At 45.6% G+C, this 26,786-nt stretch overlaps 1 protein-coding gene across 6 annotated transcripts in view; it reads left to right on the top strand.

The window, feature by feature from the left end:
• Positions 1-26,786, top strand: part of LOC121706380 (alpha-2-macroglobulin-like protein 1) — a 38,717-nt gene that overhangs the window by 9,251 nt on the left and 2,680 nt on the right. For 3 of the 6 annotated variants that reach the window (XM_042088055.1, XM_042088054.1, XM_042088053.1), the window contains exons 2-30: positions 487-575; positions 729-851; positions 2,304-2,484; positions 2,825-2,984; positions 3,234-3,286; positions 4,125-4,145; positions 4,792-4,957; positions 5,919-6,003; positions 7,801-7,927; positions 9,568-9,688; positions 9,763-9,872; positions 10,683-10,850; positions 11,155-11,397; positions 11,477-11,689; positions 11,970-12,119; positions 12,340-12,480; positions 12,578-12,665; positions 13,588-13,720; positions 13,854-14,079; positions 14,603-14,729; positions 14,874-14,995; positions 15,076-15,127; positions 15,338-15,421; positions 15,534-15,710; positions 16,425-16,500; positions 20,018-20,174; positions 25,628-25,705; positions 25,878-26,028; positions 26,734-26,786. The exon at positions 26,734-26,786 is cut by the window's right edge and continues 138 nt beyond it. In XM_042088055.1, coding sequence (XP_041943989.1) covers positions 769-851; positions 2,304-2,484; positions 2,825-2,984; positions 3,234-3,286; positions 4,125-4,145; positions 4,792-4,957; positions 5,919-6,003; positions 7,801-7,927; positions 9,568-9,688; positions 9,763-9,872; positions 10,683-10,850; positions 11,155-11,397; positions 11,477-11,689; positions 11,970-12,119; positions 12,340-12,480; positions 12,578-12,665; positions 13,588-13,720; positions 13,854-14,079; positions 14,603-14,729; positions 14,874-14,995; positions 15,076-15,127; positions 15,338-15,421; positions 15,534-15,710; positions 16,425-16,500; positions 20,018-20,174; positions 25,628-25,705; positions 25,878-26,028; positions 26,734-26,786 — 3,546 coding nt within the window. In that variant the 5' untranslated portion in view covers positions 487-575; positions 729-768. Of the gene's footprint in view, positions 1-486; positions 576-723; positions 852-2,303; positions 2,485-2,824; positions 2,985-3,233; positions 3,287-4,124; positions 4,146-4,791; positions 4,958-5,918; positions 6,004-7,800; positions 7,928-9,567; positions 9,689-9,762; positions 9,873-10,682; positions 10,851-11,154; positions 11,398-11,476; positions 11,690-11,969; positions 12,120-12,339; positions 12,481-12,577; positions 12,666-13,587; positions 13,721-13,853; positions 14,080-14,602; positions 14,730-14,873; positions 14,996-15,075; positions 15,128-15,337; positions 15,422-15,533; positions 15,711-16,424; positions 16,501-20,017; positions 20,175-25,627; positions 25,706-25,877; positions 26,029-26,733 lie in introns of all 6 variants that reach the window. The other 3 variants (XM_042088052.1, XM_042088051.1, XM_042088050.1) reach the window with 1 other exon arrangement.

Genomic DNA, 26,786 nt, shown 5'->3' with positions numbered 1-26,786 from the left:
TTTGCAAGCGAAATCAAGAATTACGATCTTTGAGTTTGAGAAATATTTGTGGATCCCCCTCTGCGCATGTATGCAAATATTATTGAGACAAATTTAGCTCCATAAAGAAGCAACGGGTGTCTCTGATTGACGGCAAGTGTCTACACGACTCTGGGTTTTTTGAAACCGGTGAATTTATTTGATCGGTTAATGGCCTCCTTACACCAAACAACTTTGACAAGATTTGGGAAAGATTCTTAAGAGTGGAGTCTTTTGAATAAAGCTTGAATGGGAGGCATTAGTTAAAAGACTACAATCTTTCAAGAATCTTTCCCAAATCTTGTCAAAGTTGTTTGGTGTAAGGGGGCCATTAGGTGTTTGCCTCAAGCAATATGGCCGCCGATGACTGCTAGATAAGTAGGCCTACTTGAAAAGGAAAGGTGCAGAATCTGAACTGATCTGTAAACAAATGAGATTACACTGTGTGGAATTCTGTTACATTTTCAGTTGATGGTGTGCTGCTGTACACGGCCCTCGTATACCAGGAGCCTCCGCTCATCACCAAGATCAAAAAGGAACTGGAGCAGCTTTTAAAGGTGATGCTGCTCTCTGATGTTGCCCTGATGAACTCAGGAAAGGTCCTAGGTCATACTATCTACATGGTAATGTGGGGAAATGTTTGTTTGTGTGGAGACTGAAGTCCACCACACCGAGGACATCATGCCTCCCTCTCCCTCTTGTCAGCACAGCAGCAGGAGCATCAGGCTGAGTTAAGAGAATCAGCGCAGAATGGCCCTCACCAGGATCCTGATTGCTGGAGGGCTGCTACTCTGCCTCTACACACTCTGCTCCTCCACAGCAACGGCAGAGCCGTAAGTGTGTGTATATATATATCACACACACACACACACACACACACACAGCAACACCAGAGCCGTGAGTATACACCCCCCCCCCCCCCCCCCCCCACACACACACACACAGCCACGCCAGAGCCGTCAGTATACATACACACACACACACACACAGCAACGCCAGAGCCGTGAGTATACATACCCCTTGTCCACACAGATCACCTCTTGTACCTCCTGCTGAGGCTAGCAAGGGGCATCTATCAGGTGGAGAGGGTAGTGGGGGCATCTATCAGATGGAGGGGGTAGTGGGGGCATCTATCAGATGGAGGGTAGTGGGAACCAAATGAGAGATAAAGGATGCTTTGTGGTTCCCTTTTGGAGGTGGGATGTGTAGTCTTTGGCACGCGGACAGGGTTCCGTGTAGTGCTGGGCGGTATCACCAAAAATGTATATGACGGTTTCATGGTATATGACGGAATTTTTTTTTTTCATGCCTAATCAGGTGTTCAGCATTTTCTACTGAACAGAACAGAATTCATGTGGATGTCTTGTTAGCCAACCATGACAGTCAGGATCTTTACTAGCCAGCTAGTATTGTTCAGTTCATGTCTAGAACATTTTTATTTTTAAGGTGAGATGAATGATCCGATCGCCTACTAGCCAAATAGTTACAGCTGTGGAACAATCTCTGTGGAAACTATAGAAATTTTGTGCCGGGAAATCCCTTAACGTTTTTCCTTAACTAAGGAAACCATTTATGGTATTCCGTGCAACACCCTTAAATAAATCCCTTACTTAAGGAGAAATTAAGCCTTAAGGAGAAATTGAGCCTTAAGGGTCACAAACAGGGGTCCTGTCTGAAACAGTGTCGTGCGGTGCAGCGTTCCGAACGTTGTGTAATCAAATGCACCGGTATGGCGGTATATTAAACATTCATATCATAACGAAAATATACACCGGTATTCTGTGAACCGGTATACCGCCCAGCACACCTGCAGTATACATGGAACTAGTGCTATCTCCTCATTTGCAAGCATGAGTGGCATTAAAACATCCCCTTAGTCCTGGGCTTGCCAACCTTTTTTGGCAGGTGAGCCTATTTTGATGTCACAAAATGTTGGCGACCCATATCACAATATGAGCGCGCATCTCATCTCTGGTGTAACATCCAGTCGAGAGCGGTACTTTGATTTTTAAGCACATCAATCAAATATGTCATCCGCGCTGTCTTAAGTTTATTTTTACGTTGCTAGTACATACTAGTTTCAAGAGGTTTTTATAAATATATATTCTTATGTAACATGCTAGTACATTTTAAGATGCCTTATACTCAGCCGACCCCCATTTGAATTTCAGGCGACATGGGGTCCTGACCCCAAGGTTGGGAAACGATGCCTTAGTCATTTAATGGTCATTTAATCTGTACGAATGCTCAGAGGGGGTGTGGGGAAACACATTGCATCTCTGTAGGTCGTTCCTGGTGACCTTCCCTGCCCAGATGAGGTCAGCATCCGAAGCCAAACTGTGTGCCAGCCTCCAGAGTCCTAACGAGACTCTGCACATGTCCATATATCTGACCACCGGAGACGAGAAGAAGATGCTGCACCAGGAGACGTCAGACACAGACTTCCACCGCTGCGTCCACTTCCAGGTCAGTAGCCGGGCCAGGTACATCCACACCTGCAGGGCAGGGGCCAGGTACATACACACCTGCAGGTCCAACTACAAGCACAGGTAGACTGGGCCACAGCGTGCACTCCTCAAGCTCCAGATACGTAGCTGTGTGTGTGTGTAAAATGAGCAGGTGATTGTGCTGCCCCCTTCTGCTTAGATGTAGAGTGGCCACTCTACCTGCTGTAGGTTAGCCTGTAGTCACTATCTGCTGTAGGTTAGCCTGTGATTGTGGTCACTACCTGCTGTAGGTTAGCCTGTGGTCACTCTACCTGCTCTAGGTTAGCCAGTGATCTTGTGTTTACTCTGTTGTTGAACAGGCCCCATCGGTAAATAAAGACTCTGTGCAGAGTATCAAAGTAGAGGTCCAAGGTCGTACATCTCACTGGACTTCAGAGAGTCGGGTGAAGTTCAGGCCAAAACCTGATCCTGTGACCTTCATCCAGACAGATAAACCCATATACAGTCCAGGCCAAACAGGTACGTCCTCCTATAGACGCTTGCATGTACAGCTCAGGCCAAACGGGTACGTCCAGTCATAATAGACGCTTGCATGTACAGCCCAGGCCAAACGGGTACGTCCAGTCATAATAGACGCTTGCATGTACAGCCCAGGCTAAACAGGTACGTCCTCCTATAGACGCTTGCATGTGGTCGCAGAGTCAGTTGTTGTAAACACCCAGATGGTCCAGTTCAAGGTCTGATTCTAACTCTGATTCTCACTTGCAGTGCATTTCAGAGTGGTTACCATGGATACGGAATTCATTCCCCTTCAGCAGAAGGTGAGTCCTGCTGAGTTTTCTGACTGTTTGTGTAGTGAGATAGACGTCCCCTCAGGAGCTGTACTGTAGTGAGGTAGACGTCCCCTCAGGGACTTGTGTAGCGAGGTAGGCGTCCTCTCACTTGAGCACCCATCCAAAACAAAAAACACGAGCTCCATGACGCGCAGCCTTTATTTACTTTACTTCCTATAGCAGGATTTAGTATACATCTATTAAGTAGCGTATTCTAGTCGCCTCCGCTAATACGATTAATGATCTGCCATTCACAGTGGGGCATGTTCTTCCCTGCACACATGTAAAATATGTTAAGCCTACATTTATTCTGCCTCTCATTGGTGCTTAATGGTGTCTGTTAGTCACTTAGGGCGGCGCAAACCAGAACTCTGGGTATTTCTCATATGCATGTTTCTGATATTCTAATTGACACATACTGCCCATGTTCTGCTCTTGACTTTAAAATAAGAAATGGCAGATTTTGAAGCTGCTCTGCCTGAAGCTCATAACTGCCTAACTGGCATGTGAACAGAAACAGAGTCAACAGAAATGTACGTGTGTGGGCTGAATCTCTTAGCTGAGTGCTTTTTGCTCATATTGGGGAGTTTGGCCCTCTCTCTCTGAGGCGTAATTCAACATAAAAACTGAATGTCTGTGGCTCCCTCTACTGGTAGGTCATGGTAACTGTAACTGCCGACAGCTCGGAGCAGTTCCACGCACTGCTATGTAATCACCATCCATTCCAAATATTCTCCTCTGTAGTGCTTTATAGTGTTGGTTTTTAAACACGATCATCATTTAAATAAAGATAAAAGCACTAATCATTTCTCTTCTGTGTCCACAGTACAGCCTGGTGACACTTCAGGTGTGTACATAACGGTGTTTTATATATGTATAATCCTGTGAGGGAAATTTGGTCTCTGCATTTAACCCAATCGGTGAATTAGTGAAACACAAACGGCACACAGTGAACACACAGTGAAGTGAAGCACACACTAATCCCGACGCAGTGAGCTGCCTGCTACAATGGCGGCGCTCGGGGAGCAGTGAAGGGTTAGGTGCCTTGCTCAAGGGCGCTTCAGCCGCGGCCCACTGGTCGGGGCTCGAACCGGCAACCCTCCGGTTACAAGTCCAGAGTGCTGACCAGTGGGGCCATGGCTGCCCCTCAATGTGATGATAATGATAATTATATTATGTTTATCTAATTTACTAATGATAATTATATTTATCTATCTTACGTGCCTTTATGTTTACTCCCCCACACCATACTGTGTTTCTCCCTCGGAATTATTCTGTAGATTAATACATTAGTCATCTCATATTCCACTTGAAAATATCCTTTATTAAATTCCTTTGAACTTGACCATACATATTGTGTGAGTCTAAGGAAAAAGTGCTTGTAGACTGAAATTGAACTGGTGCAACAGCAGCACAAGTTTTAGAGTTCTGTTTTCTCAAAATGTGCGGTTTCATCAGAGTATTAAACTCTGTCGCTTGTTGGCCGTTCTCAGGATCACCGTGGCAACACCATTGGCCAGTGGCTGAACGTGTCGTCGGAGCGTAAGATGCTGCAGCTGTCTCACGCCCTCAACCCAGAGGCTACCCAGGGCTACTACATGCTGTCTGTGACCGGAGAGCAGGGTACAGGGTCTCATCAGTTTCAAGTGAAACAATATGGTATGTTGTTGTTGTCTAGCGTGACACGTGTGTGTGTGTGTGTGTGTGTGTGTGTTAGTGGCTTCTTGTCCCAAAGTGGGCGTGTCCCTTCGTGCTAGTCCTCCTCCAGAGTCCCACTTTCATTCCAAACTGATGAACATTCCACACTCTCATTCCACATTCCACACTCATATTCATGAACATTGCACACTCATATTCCACATTCCACACTCATATTCATGTGCAGATGAACATTCCACCCTCATATTAATGAACATTCCACCCTCATATTAATGAACATTCCACCCTCATATTAATGAACATTCCACCCTCATATTAATGAACATTCCACACTCATATTAATGAACATTCCACACTCATATTCATGAACATTGCACACTCATATTCCACATTCCACACTCATATTCATGTGCAGATGAACATTCCACACTCATATTCATGAACATTCCACACTCATATTCATGTGCAGATGAACATTCCACACTCATATTAATGAACATTCCACACTCATATTCCACATTCCACACTCATATTCCACATTCCACACTCATATTCATGTGCAGATGAACATTCCACACTCATATTAATGTGCAGATGAACATTCCACAAAAGGTTGTATATTTAGCACAAGAATATATCTGTTATAAAGTCATCCATGTATTTAGAAGACGGGTTGGAAAATTGTCTTGGCGGACAGCCACCAAATCCAGTAAGTGACGAGTCCCTGACATTTTCCCTCACTACACATTTGGCCTACAACCTTTTTAGTCTGTTCTTGTAAGATTAGCAATCCTTCAAGATGACGCGCTATAGAGCTTTGTTTGTGTTTATATATAATATGTATAGCTATATAGGTTTGTCAGTATGTTTTTTAGGATGTTTTAAGAATAGTGGAAAGCCAACTGGCACGTTTAGGATAATAAAGTTTTTTTGTTACCATGGCGTCTCTTCCTCCTTTCAGTTTTACCCAAGTTTGACGTGACTCTCAACAGCCCAGAGTCAGTGAGTGTGGGAGCAGCAGAGATCCGACTGCAAGCATGTGCCAAGTAAGTGACATGGGGACGGGTCATTCTCAGGAAGTTCATGTGCTTTGCTGTCAATGTGTGAAAAACATGGATGCCACAACAAAGGTTAAAACATATGCTCACCAATCTGAAATACAACTGTGTTTGCTTAAAAATATGGTGTAAGATGCTGGTGAAAGAAGGATATGCAGATTTCAAGTGACAAAAATGGCAAATTCCCAAGTTCACATTAAAACTGCTGGACATGAAAGTCCACATAGACTACAGATGAACTACAACGTGACTACAAAAGTGACGACGAGCCCCCAACTGGGCAACTCCGGTGAAGTACAACAATAACATCTTCAAATAAAGTGATCCGGTGAAGTACAGCGGCCATTAAATGGATAAATCTTCAAACAGAGTGACTTGGGCTGCATCTAGATACATAGATAGATACTTTATTGATCCCCAGGGGAAATTCAAGAATCTCATTCATCTCAAAGCTCTCCTCGCTCCTCCTGCTAGTGCCCCGGAAATCGTTCAAAGCTTATGGTCATCGAGGACGTCTCATTTATCTAATTGTTCCAAGCTCGATGTCATCGAGGATGTCTCATTTATCTAAATGCAACCAGAGGAGGAGAGAATGAGGAGAGGAGGAGAGAGGCGACAGCGCCGATACGCGAGGAAATACGAGAGCATCCTATGGGGAAGTGTTCGGACGAAATTGTGCGATCATGGTCAAAGTCAAGTCGACTTTATTTATATAGCGCATTTCATACAGCGGTCATTCAATGTGCTTTACATAAACAAAAACAGGAATAGCTGATAAAAGCATAGAAGGGCAAGATCATAATAAAAAGAAAACGCACAAGGTAAAATCATTTAAAAATAAAGAACAATTAATAAGAAAAAAAGTAAAGTAATAAACGACAAGGTAGAATAAATATGTAGAAACAGTTTGGTCTGAAGTAAAACTGGCTACAGTTGGGGCCTTTTTTGATATCAAAAACCTAACAGTAGGTTTTACTAACAGGTTTTTCACCTGGGACCATGGAGGCATGTCTGATGGGTATTTAGGTCCTGCTCCATTTACTGATTTAGAAACAAGTAGTAGTGCTTTAAAGTCAAGTCCCTGCACTGGCTTCCAGTAAGTCACAGAATTAAGAATTGGAGTAATGTGGCCAGTTCTTTTTAGTTTTTGTTAGAATCCTAGCTGCATTTTTGTATCACCTGAAGCTGTTTGATAGTCTTTTTAGGAAGGCCTGTGAACAGTCCATTGCAGTAATCAACCCTGCTGGAGATAAATGCATGAATGAGTTTTTCTAAATCATGTTTTGACATCAGCCCTCTAAGTTTGGCAATATTTTTGAGGTGGTAAAAAGCTGATTTAGCTATCGCTTTCATGTGGCTGTTGAAATTTAGATCACTGTCAATTAATACACCCAAGATTTGTAACCGTACCCTTTGCTTTCAACCCTTTTGTGTCAAGGAGAGTGGCAACCCTAAGTCTTTCCTCCTTTTTACCAAATATAATTACTTCAATTTTTTCTTTGTTCAGCTGAAGAAAAATTTGAGACATCCAGGTGTCGATTTGTTCTATACACCGAGACATAGCTTCGTCACCAAACGACTATGGTCCTCTTGAATCTAAGCAAATGTGTGTCATCTGCCATCACCCATCTTGCAGTACAGCTGCAGTTGATGGAGGTTGTTTTCACCTGTTAAGCGTTGTGATTGTGTGGTCTTTTAGCCTTTAAGCGTTGTGCTGTGTGACCTTGTATCCCGTGTTGACCTTGTAGGCCGTGATCTTGTAACCCGTGTTGTCCCTGTTCTCAGGTACACGTTTGGGGCGCCTGTGCCAGGGAAGGCTACTCTGTCTTTGTGTCGAGAGACGGATATCCGAGGATTTGGAGGCGATGACGTTGATCCCACACAATCAGTATGTTGGGAAGAACTGGTGGAGGTAAAGATCTACTTCCACATCATAGTTATTCACTCTTCTGTAAATGTTGCCTCAATATGACTGATTTTGATATTAACGAAATGAACATTAAAATATAAATTAACATTTGTTATGTTTGCCACACATTTATTTCATTTCTGGCATTTAAAATGAAGTTATAACAGTAGGGATTAAAGGGCCAAGTAGACAGTGGTGGAGGAAGTTTACATTCTGACCTACAATTCTAGAGACTGTAATTCTGGTTATCTACTAGGGTGATCTGCTGAGTAATATCATTCAGCAAAACAGGAGAGCCTGAAGTTTAACGGGGTAGACAAGGGAAACGTCGGGTGGATCGTAATGCCAATTATGCTGATTGAACAGAAAAGTTGCTGAGAAAGGTGTCTTTATGATTAAGTTCAGTTTCACTTGCGCAGACGCATAGACATTGAATGAGCGCTCACGTTACTACCCCCCAATTGTAGGCTATGCATCTTTATTTAATCACACACAATTAAGGAATATTTCCTAATCTGGAAAATGTTACGTTTTTTCCGGCCACCGGTTCATTAATAGTCTACCATTCATTTGTGCCGCAAATGATCAGACGTGTGACAGAAGCATGGGCATAGCCTGTAACTTCGCTGATCCGCGGATAGCCCTAACGCTGCAGATAACAGACAGAGAAAGGCACAGAACACAGTTGCATGTACAGTGTAGCCATGGGTCTGGTGAATATAGCCTACCGAATGCAGATGGCTACAAGCTCACGCTTTGCCTGGTCTAGACTAGAAGCTTATGTTTCTAAGAATGCACGTAGCGCTCCAGAATCTTTGGTAGCAACCCCCCGGTAAAACAAACGTGTTTGTCAGAGAGAAAAAAAAAAACTGATCATAAAATGTATCGTAAAAAGGAACGATGGTGTTGTAGAAATGTAGCTGAGTAAAAGTACAGATAATTGCTGTAAAATGTAACGAAGTAAAAGTCAAAAGTATGCACTATAAATTTTACTTAAGTAAAGTACAAATACGTGGAAAATTTACTTAAGTACAGTAACGAAGTATTTGTACTTCGTTACATTCCACCACTGCAAGTAGACCATACTTGTCAACCCTCCTGTTTTTTCCGGGTTTCGGACCTATTTTAACTTTTTTCCCACTGCCTTCCCATCTTAATATTTTTTTCCCCGTAAAATATCCAATATTTTAATACTCTCATAACATTAGCCCTACCACCGCACCTGTCTGTCTATGTAGCCTACTGTTGTCCTGTTGCTACCCCCTTGCCCTTCCAGCGAAGCAGATGTTTTCAAAGCATTGTTTTGCTTGCTTGAAGGCGACTTGGTGATATTAGTCTATTTAAGATAACAGCGTGGTTGTTGTGAGCATGATTTTGATGCCAATCTGTAGGCCATGTAACGGTAGACCTAGCTCTACACCTTGTTTAGTTAGTGCAGCAGTTTTGTTGTCTGATCTTCCTGTTGCTATCAGCAAGAATTCTATGTTGTTGATCTCGTATTTTGGGTGAGACGTGGGGATCTCCCTTATTTTCAACGCTCAATGTTGACAGCTATGAAGTAGACTGACAAACACTTCCTGAGGCTGTGATGATGCAGGTTTGTGGAGTGTTTAATTGTAACTGTGCTTGTTTTATGCCCACAGATGGACAAGTCTGGCTGTGGCTGTTATGTATTCTATATGGCAACATTTACACAGCAAGACTTGAACCAAAAACTGAGGGATATTCTAATATTCAAGGCCACAGTAGTTGAAGAAGGAACAGGTAAGCTAAAGCGACCCTTTTGAAAACTGTTTGTCCACCAAAGGTGCCTTGTCTATATTTCATTTTGTCTTCAGGTATCAGTCGTTCAGAGGTCAAAAACATAGATTTGGACTTCTCTCTTGGGAAACTCTCCTTTGTTGATACACCAAACGTAATTGAGGACGGGGCAGTTATGGAGGGCAAGGTAGGTGAAAAGGTCGTCTCTGCAAACACATCTGCCATGCATGCACTAGAAGTGCATGCACTAGTAGAACCTGCACTAGTAGAACAACAAAAACTAAAAGAACTGACCACATTACTCCAATTCTTAAGTCCTTGCACTGGCTTCCAGTAAGTCACAGAATTGACTTTAAAGCTCTATTGCTTGTTTATAAATCAGTAAATGGAGCAGGACCTAAATACCCGTCAGACATGCTTCAGCAGTACACACCTTCGCGTCCTCTCAGGTCCCAGGTGAAAAACCTGCTAGTAAAACCTACTGTTAGAACTAAACATGGTGAAGCAGCTTTTAGCTGCTATGCGGCTCAGCTGTGGAATCAACTTTCGGATGACATCAAAAAGGCCCCAACTGTAGCCAGTTTTAAATCTAGACTTAAGACCAAACTGTTCTCAGATGCTTTCTGCTAACTGTGCCAAGTTACAAATTCTGAATCTGCCTTGATAATTATTCTACTTTATCTTTTATTACTTTTTTTTTACTACTTTTGCCTTTGTTTTTTGCTTACTAATTATCCTTTATTTTTAAATTATTTTACCTTGTGTTTTATGTTTTCTTTTTATTATGATCTTTACCTTTTAACTATTCTTTGACTATATTGCCCTTCTATGCTTTTATTTGTTATTATTGTTTGGTTTTGTTTATGTAAAGCACATTGAATGACCTCTGTGTATGAAATGCGCTATATAAATAAACTTGACTTGACTTGACTAACCTTGCATGCAAAATAATTGCCCTTCTGGGACAAATAAAGTGTTACTACTACTTTCTCTGCAGATCAAAGCGACCCATTACAATGACACTGGCATCGCTGGGAGGATGGTCCATCTGTTCAAAGGTCCGAGATGGAATGCAGAACTTCTGCTGAACCTGACCACAGACTCCGTTGGAGTGGCCCAGTTCTCTCTCAACACAGCTCCTTTCCCAGGGGACTTTGAGCTCTTTGTAAGCTGGTCACTAGAGTCTTCTGGAAAAATCAGTGAATGCACTGCAGAAAAGCTACGTCTAGTGTCTATGTGAACGTGTTGTGTATAGATTGTGCACAAGCTAATGCTAGTATATTTGAGTCTCTGCGTGTGAGTGCGTGATGCGTATATTCTACACAAGCTACTGCTAGTGTAGTTGAATCTTTGTGTGAGTGTGTCATGTGTATATTGTACACAAGCTAGTGCTAGTGTAGTTGTGACGGTGCTTTGTGGAAGATCCAGGCATTCCTCCTTTCTCATCTCTAATGCCTCTTCCTTTCCAGGCCAGCCTAACTACAGACACCAACACATACAGACCATATAACACCCCATACTATGACTCGGCATCAAAGTCTGTGTCCAGATTAAGAACAGCATCTCCAGACTCGGCGTCCTCCAGCTCTCTGGCCATAATAGATGACAAAATAGATGATGCTCTTCAGTGTGGCAAAGACGTACCCATCACCATTAAGTACACCTTCACTGGGGAGACTTTCAACGCAGACTCTGTGGATGTCATTTATATGGTATGTGGAATACAGGTTCCATTACAGACATCTAAAGTCATTTGAATACTTTGTCATTAGGTTTCCTTGTTTGTTGCAGGTTTTATCAAGAGGACAGATTGTTCATCATGGTTTTGCTGAAGCTTCAGTGAAGGGTTCTCCACCAGTAACTCTGGGTGAGGTTTCCTTCCAGTTGTCCGTCAGTGCTGAGATGGCCCCCTCAGTGCAGGTCCTGGCCTACTGTGTCTTACCCAGTGAGACGGTTCTGGCTGACAGCAAAACCTTCTCAACGGAGAAGTGCTTCATAAACAAGGTACCACACTACAGCATGATATTGTCATGGTAGCACACTACAGCATGTTGTCATGGTAGTGCACTACAGCATGATGGTTGTCATGGAACACACTACAGCATGTTGTCATGGTAGCACACTACAGTGCAATGGTGTAATGGGAGCACACTACAGCATGTTGTTGTCATGGTAGCACAGTAGAGCATGTCATGGTAGCACGCTAGATCAAGGTAGTGGAAAGTTGTCTTTGTCCTCCTCTGCTGCTCTGTGATTGGTTGATAATATGCTGTTGTGTACACAGGTGTCGGTGCAGTTCTTCCCCCCTAAAGCGGTTCCTGGAGAGAAGAGCTCCCTGCAGCTGTCCGCCCAGCCTGGCTCTCTCTGCGGCCTCAGCGCTGTGGATCAGAGCATCTTCATCCTGGAACCTGGGAAACGCCTGAACGCTGACAAGGTTACCAGCACCATGACGACATAGATCTGACCCAGAGGGGACTGGGCCTCTGACGCTCATATGTATTACTGCCCATTACTGCCTGAAGAGAGGAGGAGGAGGAGGGGGGGGGGGGGTGATGCCTGGAGAGAGGGAGGGGGGGGGGGGGTGGTGATGATTCCTGAAGAGGGGGGGGTGATGGGGAGGAGGGGGGTGATGATGCGTTCCTCTTCCCCTCTAGGTTTTTGATCTGTTCCCGCCGATGGACTCATTTGTGGATTATGAAGTTGAAGATCCAGTAGAGTGTCTGAAAGTGAGACCGCGGCGATCTTTGTACTATCCTCCGGGACTCTCTGCAACTGATGCCTTTGCAGCTTTCCAGGTCTGAAAAATAAGCACTTGAACACAGAATAAGTCCATATCCTAATGTCCATAATATCTGTGAAGGAGGAGTCTATCTGCATCTGTGTCTGTTTTAGAGGTTGGGGCTGAAGGCTGTAACTAACCTGGTTTTGCGGACACCAGACTGCTTACTGTACCGGGGGGAGACGTACCACAAGGGATTCGGTAAGAGCACTTAAACATGAAACACACTGTAGACCTTGAATTGAGACACTGTAACCTAATTTAACAATGAGGCTCAATTTACTTGGTGTTTGTAGACCTGACCATTGACCAAGGCCTCTGATTGCTCTAATTAACACTACAGTCCTGTGTCAATGCCATCGCCATAGCAATAACAATGGCTCCCAAGCCTCTCCGAAGGCCTCCAAGCCATTTATAAAGCAGAAGATGTTATACCTACCAGTCTAAAGCAGAGAGCAGTTTGCTGTGGATGGCAGTAGTAGCACCTTATTTCCAGATCGCGTAGCGTCACAGAGAGAGAGATATGGCACATTCACTGCCTTCAGATCAGCGTAGCGTCACAGAGAGAGAGATATGGCACATTCACTGCCTTCAGATCAGCGTAGCATCACAGAGAGATATGGCACATTCACTGCCTTCAGATCAGCGTAGCGTCAGAGAGAGATATGGCACATTCACTGCCTTCAATATCAATGGGATCAGATCTCTTACGAAATTCTTACCTTTATGTCAGCAGTAATTGTTTAGGCGCAAACACAAATTCACCATTTAACAAGGGACATTCGAGGGACATTTAAAGTTTCCAATGTCGAGGGACATTTTCTAAATCTGTGAACCCCATTTTAATACCTTAATGCTGTCTGTGTGTCTGTCTGTCATTAAACAACATGTAAAGGATTTGGTCAGCGTCAGTAGGTATGGGCACTCTACCTTTCATGTCCACAGATGCAGGCAGACTATCACCTCAAGCCTCTGCTGCTGACATGGGGGGTTAATCGTGATGTGCACCGGTGCCCTGACGTGGGGGGGGAGGGGGAGAGACTGGGGGGGGGGGGGAGCAGAGAGGGCAGGTACTGCATACTGCATACTGCACATGTTGTACGAGTTTGTTTCTGCTTGATAGGGTATCCGTATCGCAAGGTGGCCTTTGGAGTTGCTGGAAATGCTGCACCAGATGCTCCAGTGCCGGAAAGTGTTGGTGTGACTGTTCGTACAATCTTCCCTGAGACGTGGATCTGGGACCTGGCAGAGGTCGGGTAAGTGGCCATGTAGAATCAGGGATCCTGTTTCCAGCACTAGTCTCCAGCCCCATAACCAGCTCCCCATATCCAGCCCCATCACCGTTGCTCTAACGTTGCTCTAACGTTGCTCTAACGTTGCTCTTCACAGGGGGTCTGGAGAAACACAAGTCCCTCTCACTGTCCCTGACACCATCACCACCTGGGAGATGGAGGCGTTCTGCCTGTCCCCCCAGGGCTTCGGTCTGGCCCCACCAGTTCAGCTCACAGTGTTCCAGCCCTTCTTCCTCGAGCTCTCCCTGCCCTACTCCATCATCCGTGGAGAGACCTTTGAGCTCAAAGCAACAGTTTTCAACTACCTGCCCAAGTGCATCATGGTATTACAACAGTTTTCAACTACCTGCCCCAGTGCATCATGGTATTGCAACAGTTTTCAACTACCTGCCCAAGTGCATCATGATATTGCAACATTTTTCAACTACCTGCCCAAGTGCATCATGGTATAGCAACAGATCATGCTCTGAGCATAAGGACTTTGAACTTTCTGGTAGCCAAAGTGTGTTCTGATTGAATTACTTAATTAGCTGTGTGTGTGTGTGTGTGTGTGTGAAAAACTCGATTCCCTCTCTAGCTTTTTATTTCAACATACCGTATTCGCCCCACAGGGTTACATTGTAGAATCATCCGACGTTGGTATGAAACATGGTGCCCATGATTTGAGTCGTCTGAACTCTTTATTTTTGTGTGTGTGTGTGTGTGTGTGTGTGTGTGTGTATATATACACACACATATATACACACACACACACACACGGTATATGTGTGTATGTATGGCTCTGTAAAATACTGTGTACCGTTGCATCTCGTGTGTGTGTGTGTTAAACGAGTCCCTCTCTGGTAGGTCACAGTGACTCCAACCCCTTCATCAGACTTCACTCTGACCCCCTCCTCTGATGGCCAGTACTCCTCCTGTCTGTGTGCAGATGGGAGAAAAACCTTCAAATGGACGCTAGTGCCCTCTGTACTCGGTGAGTAATGCTGAGAGAGTTAAAGGAAAGTGGGTAACTTTATTAGACACTGGGACCCTCTGTACTCTGTGAGTAATGCTGAGAGCGTAGAGACACTGTAGTAGTGGACACTGCTGAAGCTGACCTGGGGAAACTTGCCTGCAGGAGAGATGAGCGTGACTGTGAGTGCGGCCGCTGAGCCGTCTCGGACTCTGTGTGGCAATGAAGTGGTGACCGTCCCAGAGAGAGGCCGCGTAGACGCAGTCACTCGCTCCCTCAAGGTCAAGGTAGGCATGCCAGTAGTCCTGCACAAGAACCTCTAGAGCTAAAATCACACTTCTAACATCTGTAACTTCTCTTTTGTAAGGCGGAAGGAACCGAGAAGGCAAGAAGTTTCAGCTGGCTCTTATGTCCAAAGGGTGAGCTCCAATCTTCTGTGTCTATAGTTCACGTGTTGTCCTTATGCATACTCTATGGAATGTATTAATAGATTCTTGTGTTAAAAGGAACCTGATGCTATTCTTGCATGCACTGTTATGTCCATGTATTTTGCCCAGACCTTTATTCATATTAGACCACTGGCCATTGGCCTGCTTGGCCCCCAACTCAGTTCCATGTTGTGTCCACAGGGGGCGCCCTGACGGAGGAGGTGGAGCTGACACTCCCAGGGGATGTAGTTAAGGGATCAGCCAGAGCCTCTGTGTCTGTGCTAGGTACCAACAGTCACATACAACACACGCTTCATATGCACAGCAGAGCCTTACATTGGCTGACTGACTGCTGAAACCCTAACCATGTTTGTCCAACACTCCATGCCTCCTGCAGGAGACATCTTAGGTCGTGCTCTGAAGAACATCGACAGCCTCCTGCAGATGCCTTATGGTTGTGGGGAGCAAAATATGGCCGTCCTCTCCCCAAATATCTACATTCTGCAGTACCTGCAGAACACTGGCCAGCTCACTGCAGACATTAAGGAGAAGGCCACCAACTTCCTCAAAAGCGGTGAGATGTTCTCTTCCTTTTGACAGTAGAGGGCAGTAGAGGGCACATGTCTATGTTCATTATTATGTATCCATCCTGGATAGTAAACCCCTGAACAAGATGGCACCTCTAACTTTTGAGTTCTGTGTGGTAGGCATGACTAATGACTATTTCCCATTTACCTTTGTAGCACCGGGTTGAACCCCTTTTGCCTTCAGAATTGCCTTAATTCTTTATAGCATACACTACCACTACCTCACGGGATCAAAAGAGTATACATACTTATATCTACCAGTCAAAAGTATGGACACACACACACACACACACACACACACACACACACACACACACTACATGGTACAACAATACCTACAACATCCAAAGTATGACAGAAGACAAAGCTCTCTAGAAATATATTATGACCATGTGTCACATTTCGTATTCTTCACTGTTTACCTCTATATCAAATTTGTTGATAATTGATTATTTTATTGATTTGATATTATTAAAGCCAACTTCATTCTTTTGAAGCAGTGCCTCCCTGTGGCCACACCCCTGGACACGCCCCTGATCTTTAGCAGTGCTCTCGATCACGTCTACATGCCTAAATGCATTGAGTTGCTGCCATGTGATGGGCTGAATAGATATCTGTTAATGAGCAGTTGAACACATGTGCCTAATACAGTGGCTGGTGATTTGGAACATAATAATGAGTAATATGGTTCTAATCAACAGGATACCAGAGGCAGCTGAACTATAAGCATCCTAATGGAGCATACAGCACGTTTGGAACAGGAGATGGAAACACATGGTGAGTCCATCCTGGTTCACAAAGTAAGACACCTGTAGACCACAAGACTCTTGATGTTGTTCTATCACATGCTTTTAATCTGGACATGGTTGATGTAATAGATACTGCATTCTCTGACCACAAATCGGTAACGTTTAATGCGCCGTTTCCCATGATTCAACACATGGCTACTAAAACATCACAGTGCCACTCAAGGAGGTCCTCCCCCTCTACGGCCTCAAATGCATCCTCTCCCCGATCTCTGCACTGAACAGGTGCTTTAAAGCTAATTGTGTTTCTGCATTAAAGCGTAACTCACCAAAATGCAACCTAGGGTCGTCTTGTGAATGTACCCGAGTCAAACTTTCATTTAAAAGCATAATTAGGACCGAAGCGCCACTTTTAAGATTGACAGTATTGTAATCGCCTTGTAATTATTGTATTGCCCTTTATACTGGAGTTGATGAATCATCTCTTGCAAGAGTTGGTACAAAACGCAACCGCTAGACTGCTTACCAGGACAAGGAAACGGGAACACATCACTCCAGTACTGCACTGGCTTCCTGTTAAATTTACAATCCAGTATAAAGTGGCATTGACTGTTTTTAAATCACTAAATGAGCGTGCTCCCGGTTATGTCACAAACATGCTGAACTTTTCCACTCAATAACGACCACTAGGATCTGCATCCCACGCAGAGCTGCCGAGCCAAAGCAAGGAGCGCAGCGGATGGAGTTTTGTTGGAGCGCTTTTTAATTTGGAGGCCGGAGCAGCCCCTCTGTTCCGCTCCGATTCCGCTCACACCAAGAGTCTGAGGCCCAAATTCACCCAGATTTCATTAGGGATGTGCCGATCCAGCTTTTTGCACTTCCGATCCGATACCAATATTGTAGCTTTTAGCATCGGCCGATATCGATACCGGCCGATCCAAGCATGTATTAAAGATTAAAGATATTTACTTATTTTGTTGTTATGCTCATGTTGAAAAGGGTTTTACTCTTAAGAACAACTAGCCAACTTAATTAGGTTAGTTTGAATAATCCACAGTGGTTGGTAATGAGAAGCTGACCTGTTTATTCTTAACAGGGTTAAATAAATACAAAATACTAAATAGTCAATTAACCACACAAACTGAATTGGCATCAGTGCTCTGCTCAAGAGTGTAAACCAAGGCTTAAAAAAGCCATCAGTGTAAACAATATTGTAAACAATATAAAATTACATATAAAAGCAACACACACAAAACCTGAGTAGAAAATAGTCAAATTACCACACACACTGCATTGGCTATAACAACCCAAATAACTGTCACGCCTTCTACAGTATTGCTATCTCCTCCACACTTTACTGCTCCATCTCCATACTCCAATTTCTACTGTTTGCCCTGGCTGCAGTCTGAGCATGATGGGGAGATTCTTCTTCACAAAGGTGATCATTTCAACATGCTCAGGTGTCAGCCTGCTCCTGTGCTCATCAATGATAAGTGAGACTGCGCTAAAAAGCCTCTCACTGTTGCGTTTTAAAAGCGAAACTGATGCCACAACTGGTCTGTGTTTGCTGAAGTAACCTAGGCTACATTTTTTATTACAGAAAATCAAGCAACATAGCAAGTAGGCCTATCTACACTATTTAGAGACAGGAGCTTAAGTTTACCGCGACAACAGCTGCCACTAATTCACATCGTCGTAGGCTGCGCTGATGCACAGACTAAACGGTAAAAAAAGTTATGATGGCCTACTGGAAGCTTCTGCCCTTTTGGATGTGTAGAGTTGTAGGCCTAGGTGCACTTAGTTGTTAGCGATTGACCAGGTTGCTTTTTGAAATGAAATGCGTTTGTTAGACTTTAATAGGAAAATTAAAGTGCGTGCTGTGCCTATACATTACACAACAATCTTAAATCGCGGAGATAGCTTTGCCTGTCTAACGAATGTTGTCAGCAGCAACATGCATAAGAGCCTTAATAGTAAGAGGGTCTCGCGGACACTCGCGGTCGCGGTTAACATTTAGGCTATATTAATTCAACTGACATGAAATGTTTGCTCGATAACTTTAAATTCTTAGTTGGACATGCACAGACAAGTGGGATGCTGGACAGGTCGCTAGGTGTGCTGAAAAACGCGGACCGGATTTGGGGGGAAAAGCTGAAAAACTGGAATGGATTACCTACATCGGTGCGCTGGAAAACACGGACCGGAGTTTTGAAAACAAACTGTATCGGGAGTCCGGATCGGGCCGATCCCATATTTTTTGCTAATATCGGCGGCCGATCCGATCCAAATATCGGATCGGGACATCCCTAGATTTCATGTCTTCGGAATGAAACCAAGACCGTTACATTTCAAAGATATTGGCCATAGTAAGTTCGTTAGGGATGGAGTTGCTAAATATTTTAGAAAGGAAACTGAATGTCATAGCCTAGGGCCTACTGTACAAGCGTACTATTCCTACAAAACAACTAGATACTAATAATGTAGAGCAAGAACATCCATGTGGTGGTTCCAGTGAGTAAACATTGATTTTGGAATTTAAGATGGTGTGGAATTTTGCGGAAACATGAGTGTTACGGAGAGCAAAAACGTGAGCAATTTGAATATGCTTCATATCAAGTAGCCTAAGGCTGAAGTATAACTTGGATGCTAAACCTGTGTTATTTAGGCAATTAATCCCACTGATCCTTTTAGTTTTAGGTTTATGTGTATTGACATTACCAAGCTTGTTCCTTGTTGCACTGTCGGTGTTGCATTATCTTTTACAATAAATGTTCTATGAGTGACATTGCCGTTGCTCTTAGATCTTTGGGATTTACGTTTTCTAAGGTGACAATTTGGCTTGTAGATTATTGCTTAGTATTATATTAGTAATAGTAATATTGCTTAGAATTGCTTTAAATTGCTTAGTATTATATTAGTAATAGTAATATTAGATTAGTGCTTTCAGTATCCATGCAACGCCTCTGGAACAGCTTACCACCGGAACTCTAATCGGCATCACCTGTGACTGTTTTTAAATCCCTACTAAAAACCCATCTCTTCAGCCCCAGCTGGGGCACCTGCACCGTACGGCGGCGGCCCGGGTCCGATTCCCGCCTCGTGGTCCTTTCCGGATCCCACCCCGACTCTCTCTCCCATTCACTTCCTGTCACTCTCCACCGTCCTATCATTAAACGCATAAAAAGACCAAAAATATATTTTAAAAAAATGTATTATATAATATCTAAATTTTTTTTTAAAAAAAAACATCTCTTCAGACTTGCTTTTAACAGCCACTGAGCCTGTGGAACTATGGATTTGATGCCACTTGTATTTTGTCTGTATATTTATATGTCTGTTTCTCTCGTTTTGGTTTTTGTCTGGAGGTGTCGGCTGTAGTTGATGCTTGAATCATCTTTTAAACTCTGTCTTTTTTAACTGTGAAGCACTTTGGAATGTAATGTGCTATAGAAATGAAAATGACTTGCATACAATGCTCCTAACCTTAGACCACAGCTCTTACCTCTGGACAGAAGCAAACTCAGCGTTGTGTCCATCTCTTCTCCCAGGCTCACTGCATTTGTGTTGAGGTCGTTTGGAAAAGCAAAGTCCTTTGTCTACATTGATCCAAAAGTTATAACGGATGCGAGCACTTGGCTTGGAGGAAACCTTCGACCAGATGGTGTTTTCAATATGCAGGGGAAACTCTTCAACAACAGAATGAAGGTCTGACCTGTATGATACTGGATGCTGAATTCTATTTCATTTCTACTGCTTTCAGCACCTGGATTTCAATCACATGCACGTGCAGGTCGAGTGTTTATATCAACAAAGTCACTCGTGACATGGGGTGACGCATGACCCCGTCCTGGTACTTAAGGTGTGCTCACCCCGGAAGTGACCTCTTGAAATCTTCTCGTGTGGAAGCAGGTTGTTTAGAGTGTTGGCATATTTTCGTGGACGAACGCTGGAATCTTTTCAAACCGTACAGTTGGAGCTGCGATTTTCTCGCCCTCTTATAAGACTGCGATTTGTCTACGTGACTTTCTATTATGATCGGTAAGTACACTTTTCTTTATTAATACCGTTACGAGTGAGCTCGCTCTACTGTGGCAACTAGGCCTATGTGGAATCGTTTGGGTGTTTTTTCGCCTTCTAGCGATTCAGGGTGCCTTAAATACATTTTTGTTTATTGAAATGCTTTCGCGGTCTCGCGGGCTTCTTGAGTTAATGACGGATCTTGTGTTTTCCGCAACATCTTCCTAAGTGAGTTAGAATTCAAGCGAATTCCGCTTTTGTATTGGAAGTGCTAATTTCACGTTTATGAGATTGTTTGTTCGCGTTTTCAAACGCTCTCTTCTGTTTCTTATTTCTAAACTAAGGTGGCGAGGTGAGCGCGTGTTCGCTCCTTATTTGCGCATATTTGTTTAGCCTACTGCGTTTGATAGCCTCCCTGATTTGTTGCGTTTGATTAGCCTCCCTGATGAACTGGAGGATGGCCACGATAAGTGTCCAAGCTGTCTGGGCATGGAACACTTAAGGCAGGGTTTGACAGACCAGGCTTGCATGAATTGCAGTTGCCTGAGCGTAGCTGCAAGGACTGCTAGGCTAGCCCAACTAGAATGGGGGTTAAACTCCCAACCACCCCCTGCAAGGAGCCGCATGGGATCCCCAAAAGCAGAAACGCAGAGCAGACACACGGGAGGCCTCTGCTAAGAGGAGGCTTAAACTCCCTACGCCAGATCCTTTAAACCAGAAGGTAGAAGACATGGCTTCGGAGTTCACTCAGATTAAAGCGATGCTCCTTAATCTACAAGGGGAGCACAGCCTGCTGGCGATCACGCAGCAGCCGCTTCAAGGTCTTCATCAGAGCAGCCCCCTGTGCTGTCCCCAGCTGGGGGTGCCCGAGAGGAGGATGGGCTCTCCGAGGCTCTGATAGAGAGCACATCGACGGTTGATGAGTGGGCGGATGATCTGGGAGATGTAGAGTCTTATGGCTCGTACACCCAGGATGCTTCTGGACACAGCTCACAGAAGGGCTCAGTTGCTAGCCACACATCAGCGATCAAACCCGCTGTGAAGATAGCGCTGGCACGCCTGGGCTTAGATGCAGCACCAGCGCAGGTAGGCCCCTTCTACTGCATCTTTTAGCGTGCCTCCTTCAGCTCCTTTCATTGAGGAGTTACAGAGATGCTGGGCTGACCCCAGACGTTTCTCCCATCTCCCCAGCGACTGCAGAACCCTGGCTAGTATGCAGGATGCAGCCAGTCATGGGCTGGACCGCATGCCGTTTATAGGGCCGGCACTTGCCGCCCTTATCCTTTCACCTGATGAGGCATTAAGGCCAGATGCACGTTGTCCCCGGCCACAGTGTCGCCTGACTGACGAGCTTATTGGGAAGAGCTATGACTCACCGGCGCGGGTTGCGCGCATAGGCAACTCAATGTCGCACCTTATACTGTCCCTGTCACAGACCCTCCAGTCCTCTGGAGCAGACCAGTCGGCAGAAGTGCTGAGTGAGGCCTCACTGAAAGCATTTGGGTACATGACAAGGGAACTGGGGAGACTAATGTCGTCCCTGACCCTGACACGGCGACGGATATGGCTGGCTCAGTCACCATTGTCTGAGCCCTGCAGGAAAGCCCTTTGTTGTCTCACGGTGGTTCCTGGACAACTCTTTGGGCCTGCCGCACAGCAAACGCTCGAACGCAGCCTACAGGTAACGCAAACCAGGCAGCAGTTTGCTAGCCTGCGCCGTGTATCCGTTCGGGGACAGAGGCCCACTACGGCGGGTGATACTCTTCAGCCAATAAGGCGGACCTTTGCACAGGGGTCAACAAGGCCAGAGCGGTTTCGCCGGCCTGCTGAGAACCAACCCTCACAGGGAACGGCGCACGCCTGAATATTGCCCCTTTCGGAATAGGAGGGGGCGAGGAGGTAGACAGTGACGTCTACAGGCCGGCGGTCGGACGTTTCACCAGAGAACAGCTCAATTACTGGGAAGTGAATACAGCAGACCCCTGGGGTAGTGTCAACCCTGTCAAAAGGGTACACCATCCAGTTCAAGCACCGACCGCCGAGGTTTCAAGGGGTCAAAATGACTGATTAAGGACCAGGGCAAGGCTCTGGCCCTACGCCAGGAGGTTCGGGCCCTCCAGCAACTAGGGTCACCATCACAAGACAGTGGGTTCTATACACATATTTTTTAATTCCAAAGAAGGGGGGTGGACTTCGCCCCATACTGGATCTAAGGCCGTTGAACAGCCATCTAAAGGTTTTCAAATTCCATATGCTTCACACAGCAGAGGTATTACAAAGCGTCAAGCAAGACGTCTGGTTTACAACCATAGACCTGAAAGATGCATATTTTCATATTCCAATTGCACTTCACCACAGGCAATTCCTCCGCTTCGCTTTCGAGGGGAGGTCTTACCAGTTCCGGGTCCTGCCATCGGAATCTCTGCCCCCGGACCTTAACAAGATTTGCTGCGGCAGCCCTGGCTCCGCTTCAAGGCAGAGGTATGCGCATCCTTCTTTACCTAAATGATTGCCCTTGTCTGGGAACAGAGAAGCCAGAGGCATTAAGGGACTCAGCCCTGCTAGTCGCTCATGTCACCAGGCTAGGGCTAACTGTGAATTTCGGGAAGAGCTCCCTAATCCCCAGCCAGCAGACGGTGTTCATTGGAATCGAAACTGGACTCGCAGACAATGAGGGCAACCCCATCTCAGAGGAGGGTAGGCGAGATTCTCCTCTGCATAGTGTGATTCAGGAGAGGCTGAGCTCTGACGCTCAGGTCCTTCCAGGCGCTGTTGGGCATGCTTACAGCAGCTTCTTCCGTAGTCCCCCTGGGCCTTCTTTTCTTTGAGGCCTCTCCAAATATGGATGAACAGGCTAGGGTTTCATCCAAAGCACCACAGGCACAGACTGGTGACTGTTACCGCCAGTTGCCTAAAAGGGTTACAGCCATGGAAGAAGCATTCGTTCCTGACTGCCGGGGTTCGTTTAGGGATCATACCTTCTCGCAGAGAAGTGGTAGAGACCGACGCATCCCTGGCCGGATGGGGGGCTGTTTGGCAGTGCAGAACTGCCCAAGGCACATGGGACCCTTGACAGAGGGAACAAAACATAAATTTGTTGGAGCTACAGGCAGTCGCTCTTGCTCTCGAGCATTTCCTGCCAGTCTTAGCAGGGAGACATGTCCTTATAAGGACAGACAACATGTCAGTGGTTTACCATATCAACCACCAGGGGAGCACAAGGTCTCTAGCATCCCTGAGGCTGATTCAGCAGCTACTCTCATGGGCCTACCCTCGGCTATTGAGCCTGAGGGCAATGCACATCCCAGGCACACGGAATGTCACAGTGGACTTCTTGTCCAGGCAACACCCCGATCCAGGGGAATGGAGGCTGAACCTAGAAGTGGTGCACGCCATCTGGCACCAATATGGCAGAGCGGAGGTGGATCTTTTCGCCTCTCAAGCCACAACACACTGCCCCCTCTGGTTCTCACTCAGGGAGTCAACAAGCCCCTTGGGCCAGGATGCGCTGCCGCATGGGTGGCCCCAGCAGCTCCTATATGCATTCCCCCCACTCCCGCTCATACTACCCACTCTAGAGAGGATTCTCTGGGAGGGCCACCAAGTGCTGCTTGTAGCCCCCAGGTGGCCAGGGAGAGTCTGGTTCCCGGTGCTATGCAGCCTACTGGACGGACAGCCTTGGCGTCTCCCTGTGCGCATAGACCTCCTCTCTCAGCTGGGTGGCCGGATCTGGCATCCGAACCCAGCACGATTGCAACTTTGGGTGTGGCCTCTGAAGGGCCTGAACCACTGCTAGGGGCATGTGACCCTGCAGTGGTACAGACTATCCACAACTCACGGGCACCTTCCACTAATGCGCTTTACGCTAATAGGTGGAAGCTTTTTATACAATGGTGCCAAGAACATGGACAGGAGCTATCCTCAGTTTTCTACAATCGCGGTTTGATGACGGACTGGCGGCATCCACTATCAAGGTGTATGTAGCTGCAATATCAGCTAGGCATAACAAGGTAGAGGGAGTTACAGTGGGATCCCATAGTCTGGTGACCCGTTTTCTCAAGGGTGCTCAGCGACTGAGGCCCCCTCAAAGAAGGATGATACCTTCCTGGGACTTGCCGCTGGTGCTGAATGCGTCGGCACCCTTTTGAACCTCTGGGGAGGTCGGGATTAAAATGGTTGTCTTTGAAGACTGCTTTTCTCCTAGCCATGTCATTGGCGAAGAGAGTAGGAGAGCTACACGCGCTGTCTGTCAGCCGGGAGTGCCTACAATGGACTTCCGATGGCACAGGGGTGACCCTGTGGCCGAACCCGGCATTTTTACCTAAAACCTTCTCTGCAACGTATGCTAACCAGCCGCTCAGTCTGGGAGCATTCGAGCCCCCAGCCCAGGGAGAGGAACCGGGGCAAGGTGACATTCTTCTATGCCCAGTCCGAGTATTGAAAGCCTATATCGAACAGACCGCTGCCCTCCAGCAGTCACATTCATTATTCATCTGCCACACTGGACATGCGCGGGGCCTGGCTTTGTCCAAGCAACGGCTATCCAAGTGGATCGTGGAGGCCATCAGCTATGCCTACTCTGATAGTGGCTTACCGGTTCCACCTCGCGTTCGTGGTCACTCAACTCTGAGTGTAGCTGGGTCATGGTCAGTACTACGCGGAGTCCCACTTTCCGACATATGCATGGCGGCCTCATGGGCATCGACTTGCACATTTGCAAGGTTTTATAGGGTCAATAGCCACAGCCACCCTCTCAAGCCATTAAAAGGGTATGTAGATCTTCCTCGTGACCCTGTTGGAATTTGTCATCCAGGTGCTGAAAGCACCGCCTCTGGCGGTCAGTAGAAATGAAATAGAATAATTGTTACGTATGTAACCGCGGTTCTATGAATTTCGGATGACCGCCAGAGCTTGGCAGTCACTCGGAAGGCGAACGAGAAGATTGCCAAGAGGTCACTTCCGGGGTGAGCGCACCTTAAGTACCGGGACGGGGGTCATGCGTCACCCCATGTCACGAGTGACTTTGTTGATAAACACTCGACCTGCACGTGCATGTGATGGAAATCCAAAATTCATAGAACCGCGGTTACATACGTAACCATCGTTTTCAGTGTTGATGAGAGTTTTTCATTGTTTTATAGGGGGGTGTAAGCGATGATGTAACAATAACAGCTTACATCGCTGCATCAATGCTTGAGCTGAATATGAGCACTGTTACGGTAGGTAAATCTGTCTCAAACCATCTCCTCTATCAAAGGTTTCATTGAGATGCTTTATCTTTTCCATAGCTGTCTGAACATGACTAGAAAGTCATACCCCTTTTGTACCGCTCATGAGAAATATAACCTTTGACCAGAATGTTTAAAAAATAATCTATTTTTATTACTTCAGCAAGAAACCATGAGGTTCCTGAAGTCCTCCGCCAGTGACCGCTCCAACACCTACACCACCGCTCTGCTGGCCTACACCTTCAGCCTTGCTGGGGAAGCAGACCTCCGAGCTGAGCTGCTGAAACACTTGGACAGCGTAGCGACCTCTGCTGGTAGGACACGTTGTGCAGTGTGCCAGAACCGACATAGATGAGCAAACACGTGCATCTGCTGCCTTTATCTCCTACGGCTCATGTCTTTATCTCATACGGCTCATGTTTATCTCATACGGCTCATGTCTTCAACGAGAAGATATGATCACATATCGCCAGTACTAAAATCACTACACTGGCTCCCAGTAAAACAAAGAATATATTTTAAAATACTTCTTATTGTTTTTAAATCATTGAATGGCTTAGCCCCATCATATATCTCTGATATGATCACTGCATATACTCCAGCCAGATGCCTACGGTCCTCAAGCAAAGGTCTCCCCGAGAATCCCGAGAATAAATACTAGTTCCGCTCATGGTGCTTTTAGTCACTATGCCCCTACTCTCTGGAACTCCCTACCTTCTGAACTGAAATCTTCCCAATCAGTGAACTCTTTTAAAAACAGACTGAAAACATATTTATTTGCCTCAGCTTTTGGTTAAAATTGAAGGTCTTTCCAAGTTGGTGTGGCGACTTTCATTTTTATTACTTTTATCAGAAATTCTTATTTCTAGTACCATTTTTTTATTTTACTATTAATGTGTTTTAATGTCTATTTGATAATGTTTTCTAAAAGCACATTGGAGTCTGTGTATGCATATGAAATGTGCTATATAAATAAACTTGAATTGAATGTCTATCTCCTACGGCTCATGTCTTCTCAGGGAGTCTCCTGCACTGGTCTCAGTCCTCATCAGAGCAAGCTGATTCCCTGGCA

Source organism: Alosa sapidissima, chromosome 4, assembly GCF_018492685.1.
Source record: "Alosa sapidissima isolate fAloSap1 chromosome 4, fAloSap1.pri, whole genome shotgun sequence".
NCBI classification, from domain to species: domain Eukaryota; kingdom Metazoa; phylum Chordata; class Actinopteri; order Clupeiformes; family Clupeidae; genus Alosa; species Alosa sapidissima.
Note: the sequence above shows the minus strand (reverse complement) of the source record. Positions and strands in the feature narration are given on the sequence as shown.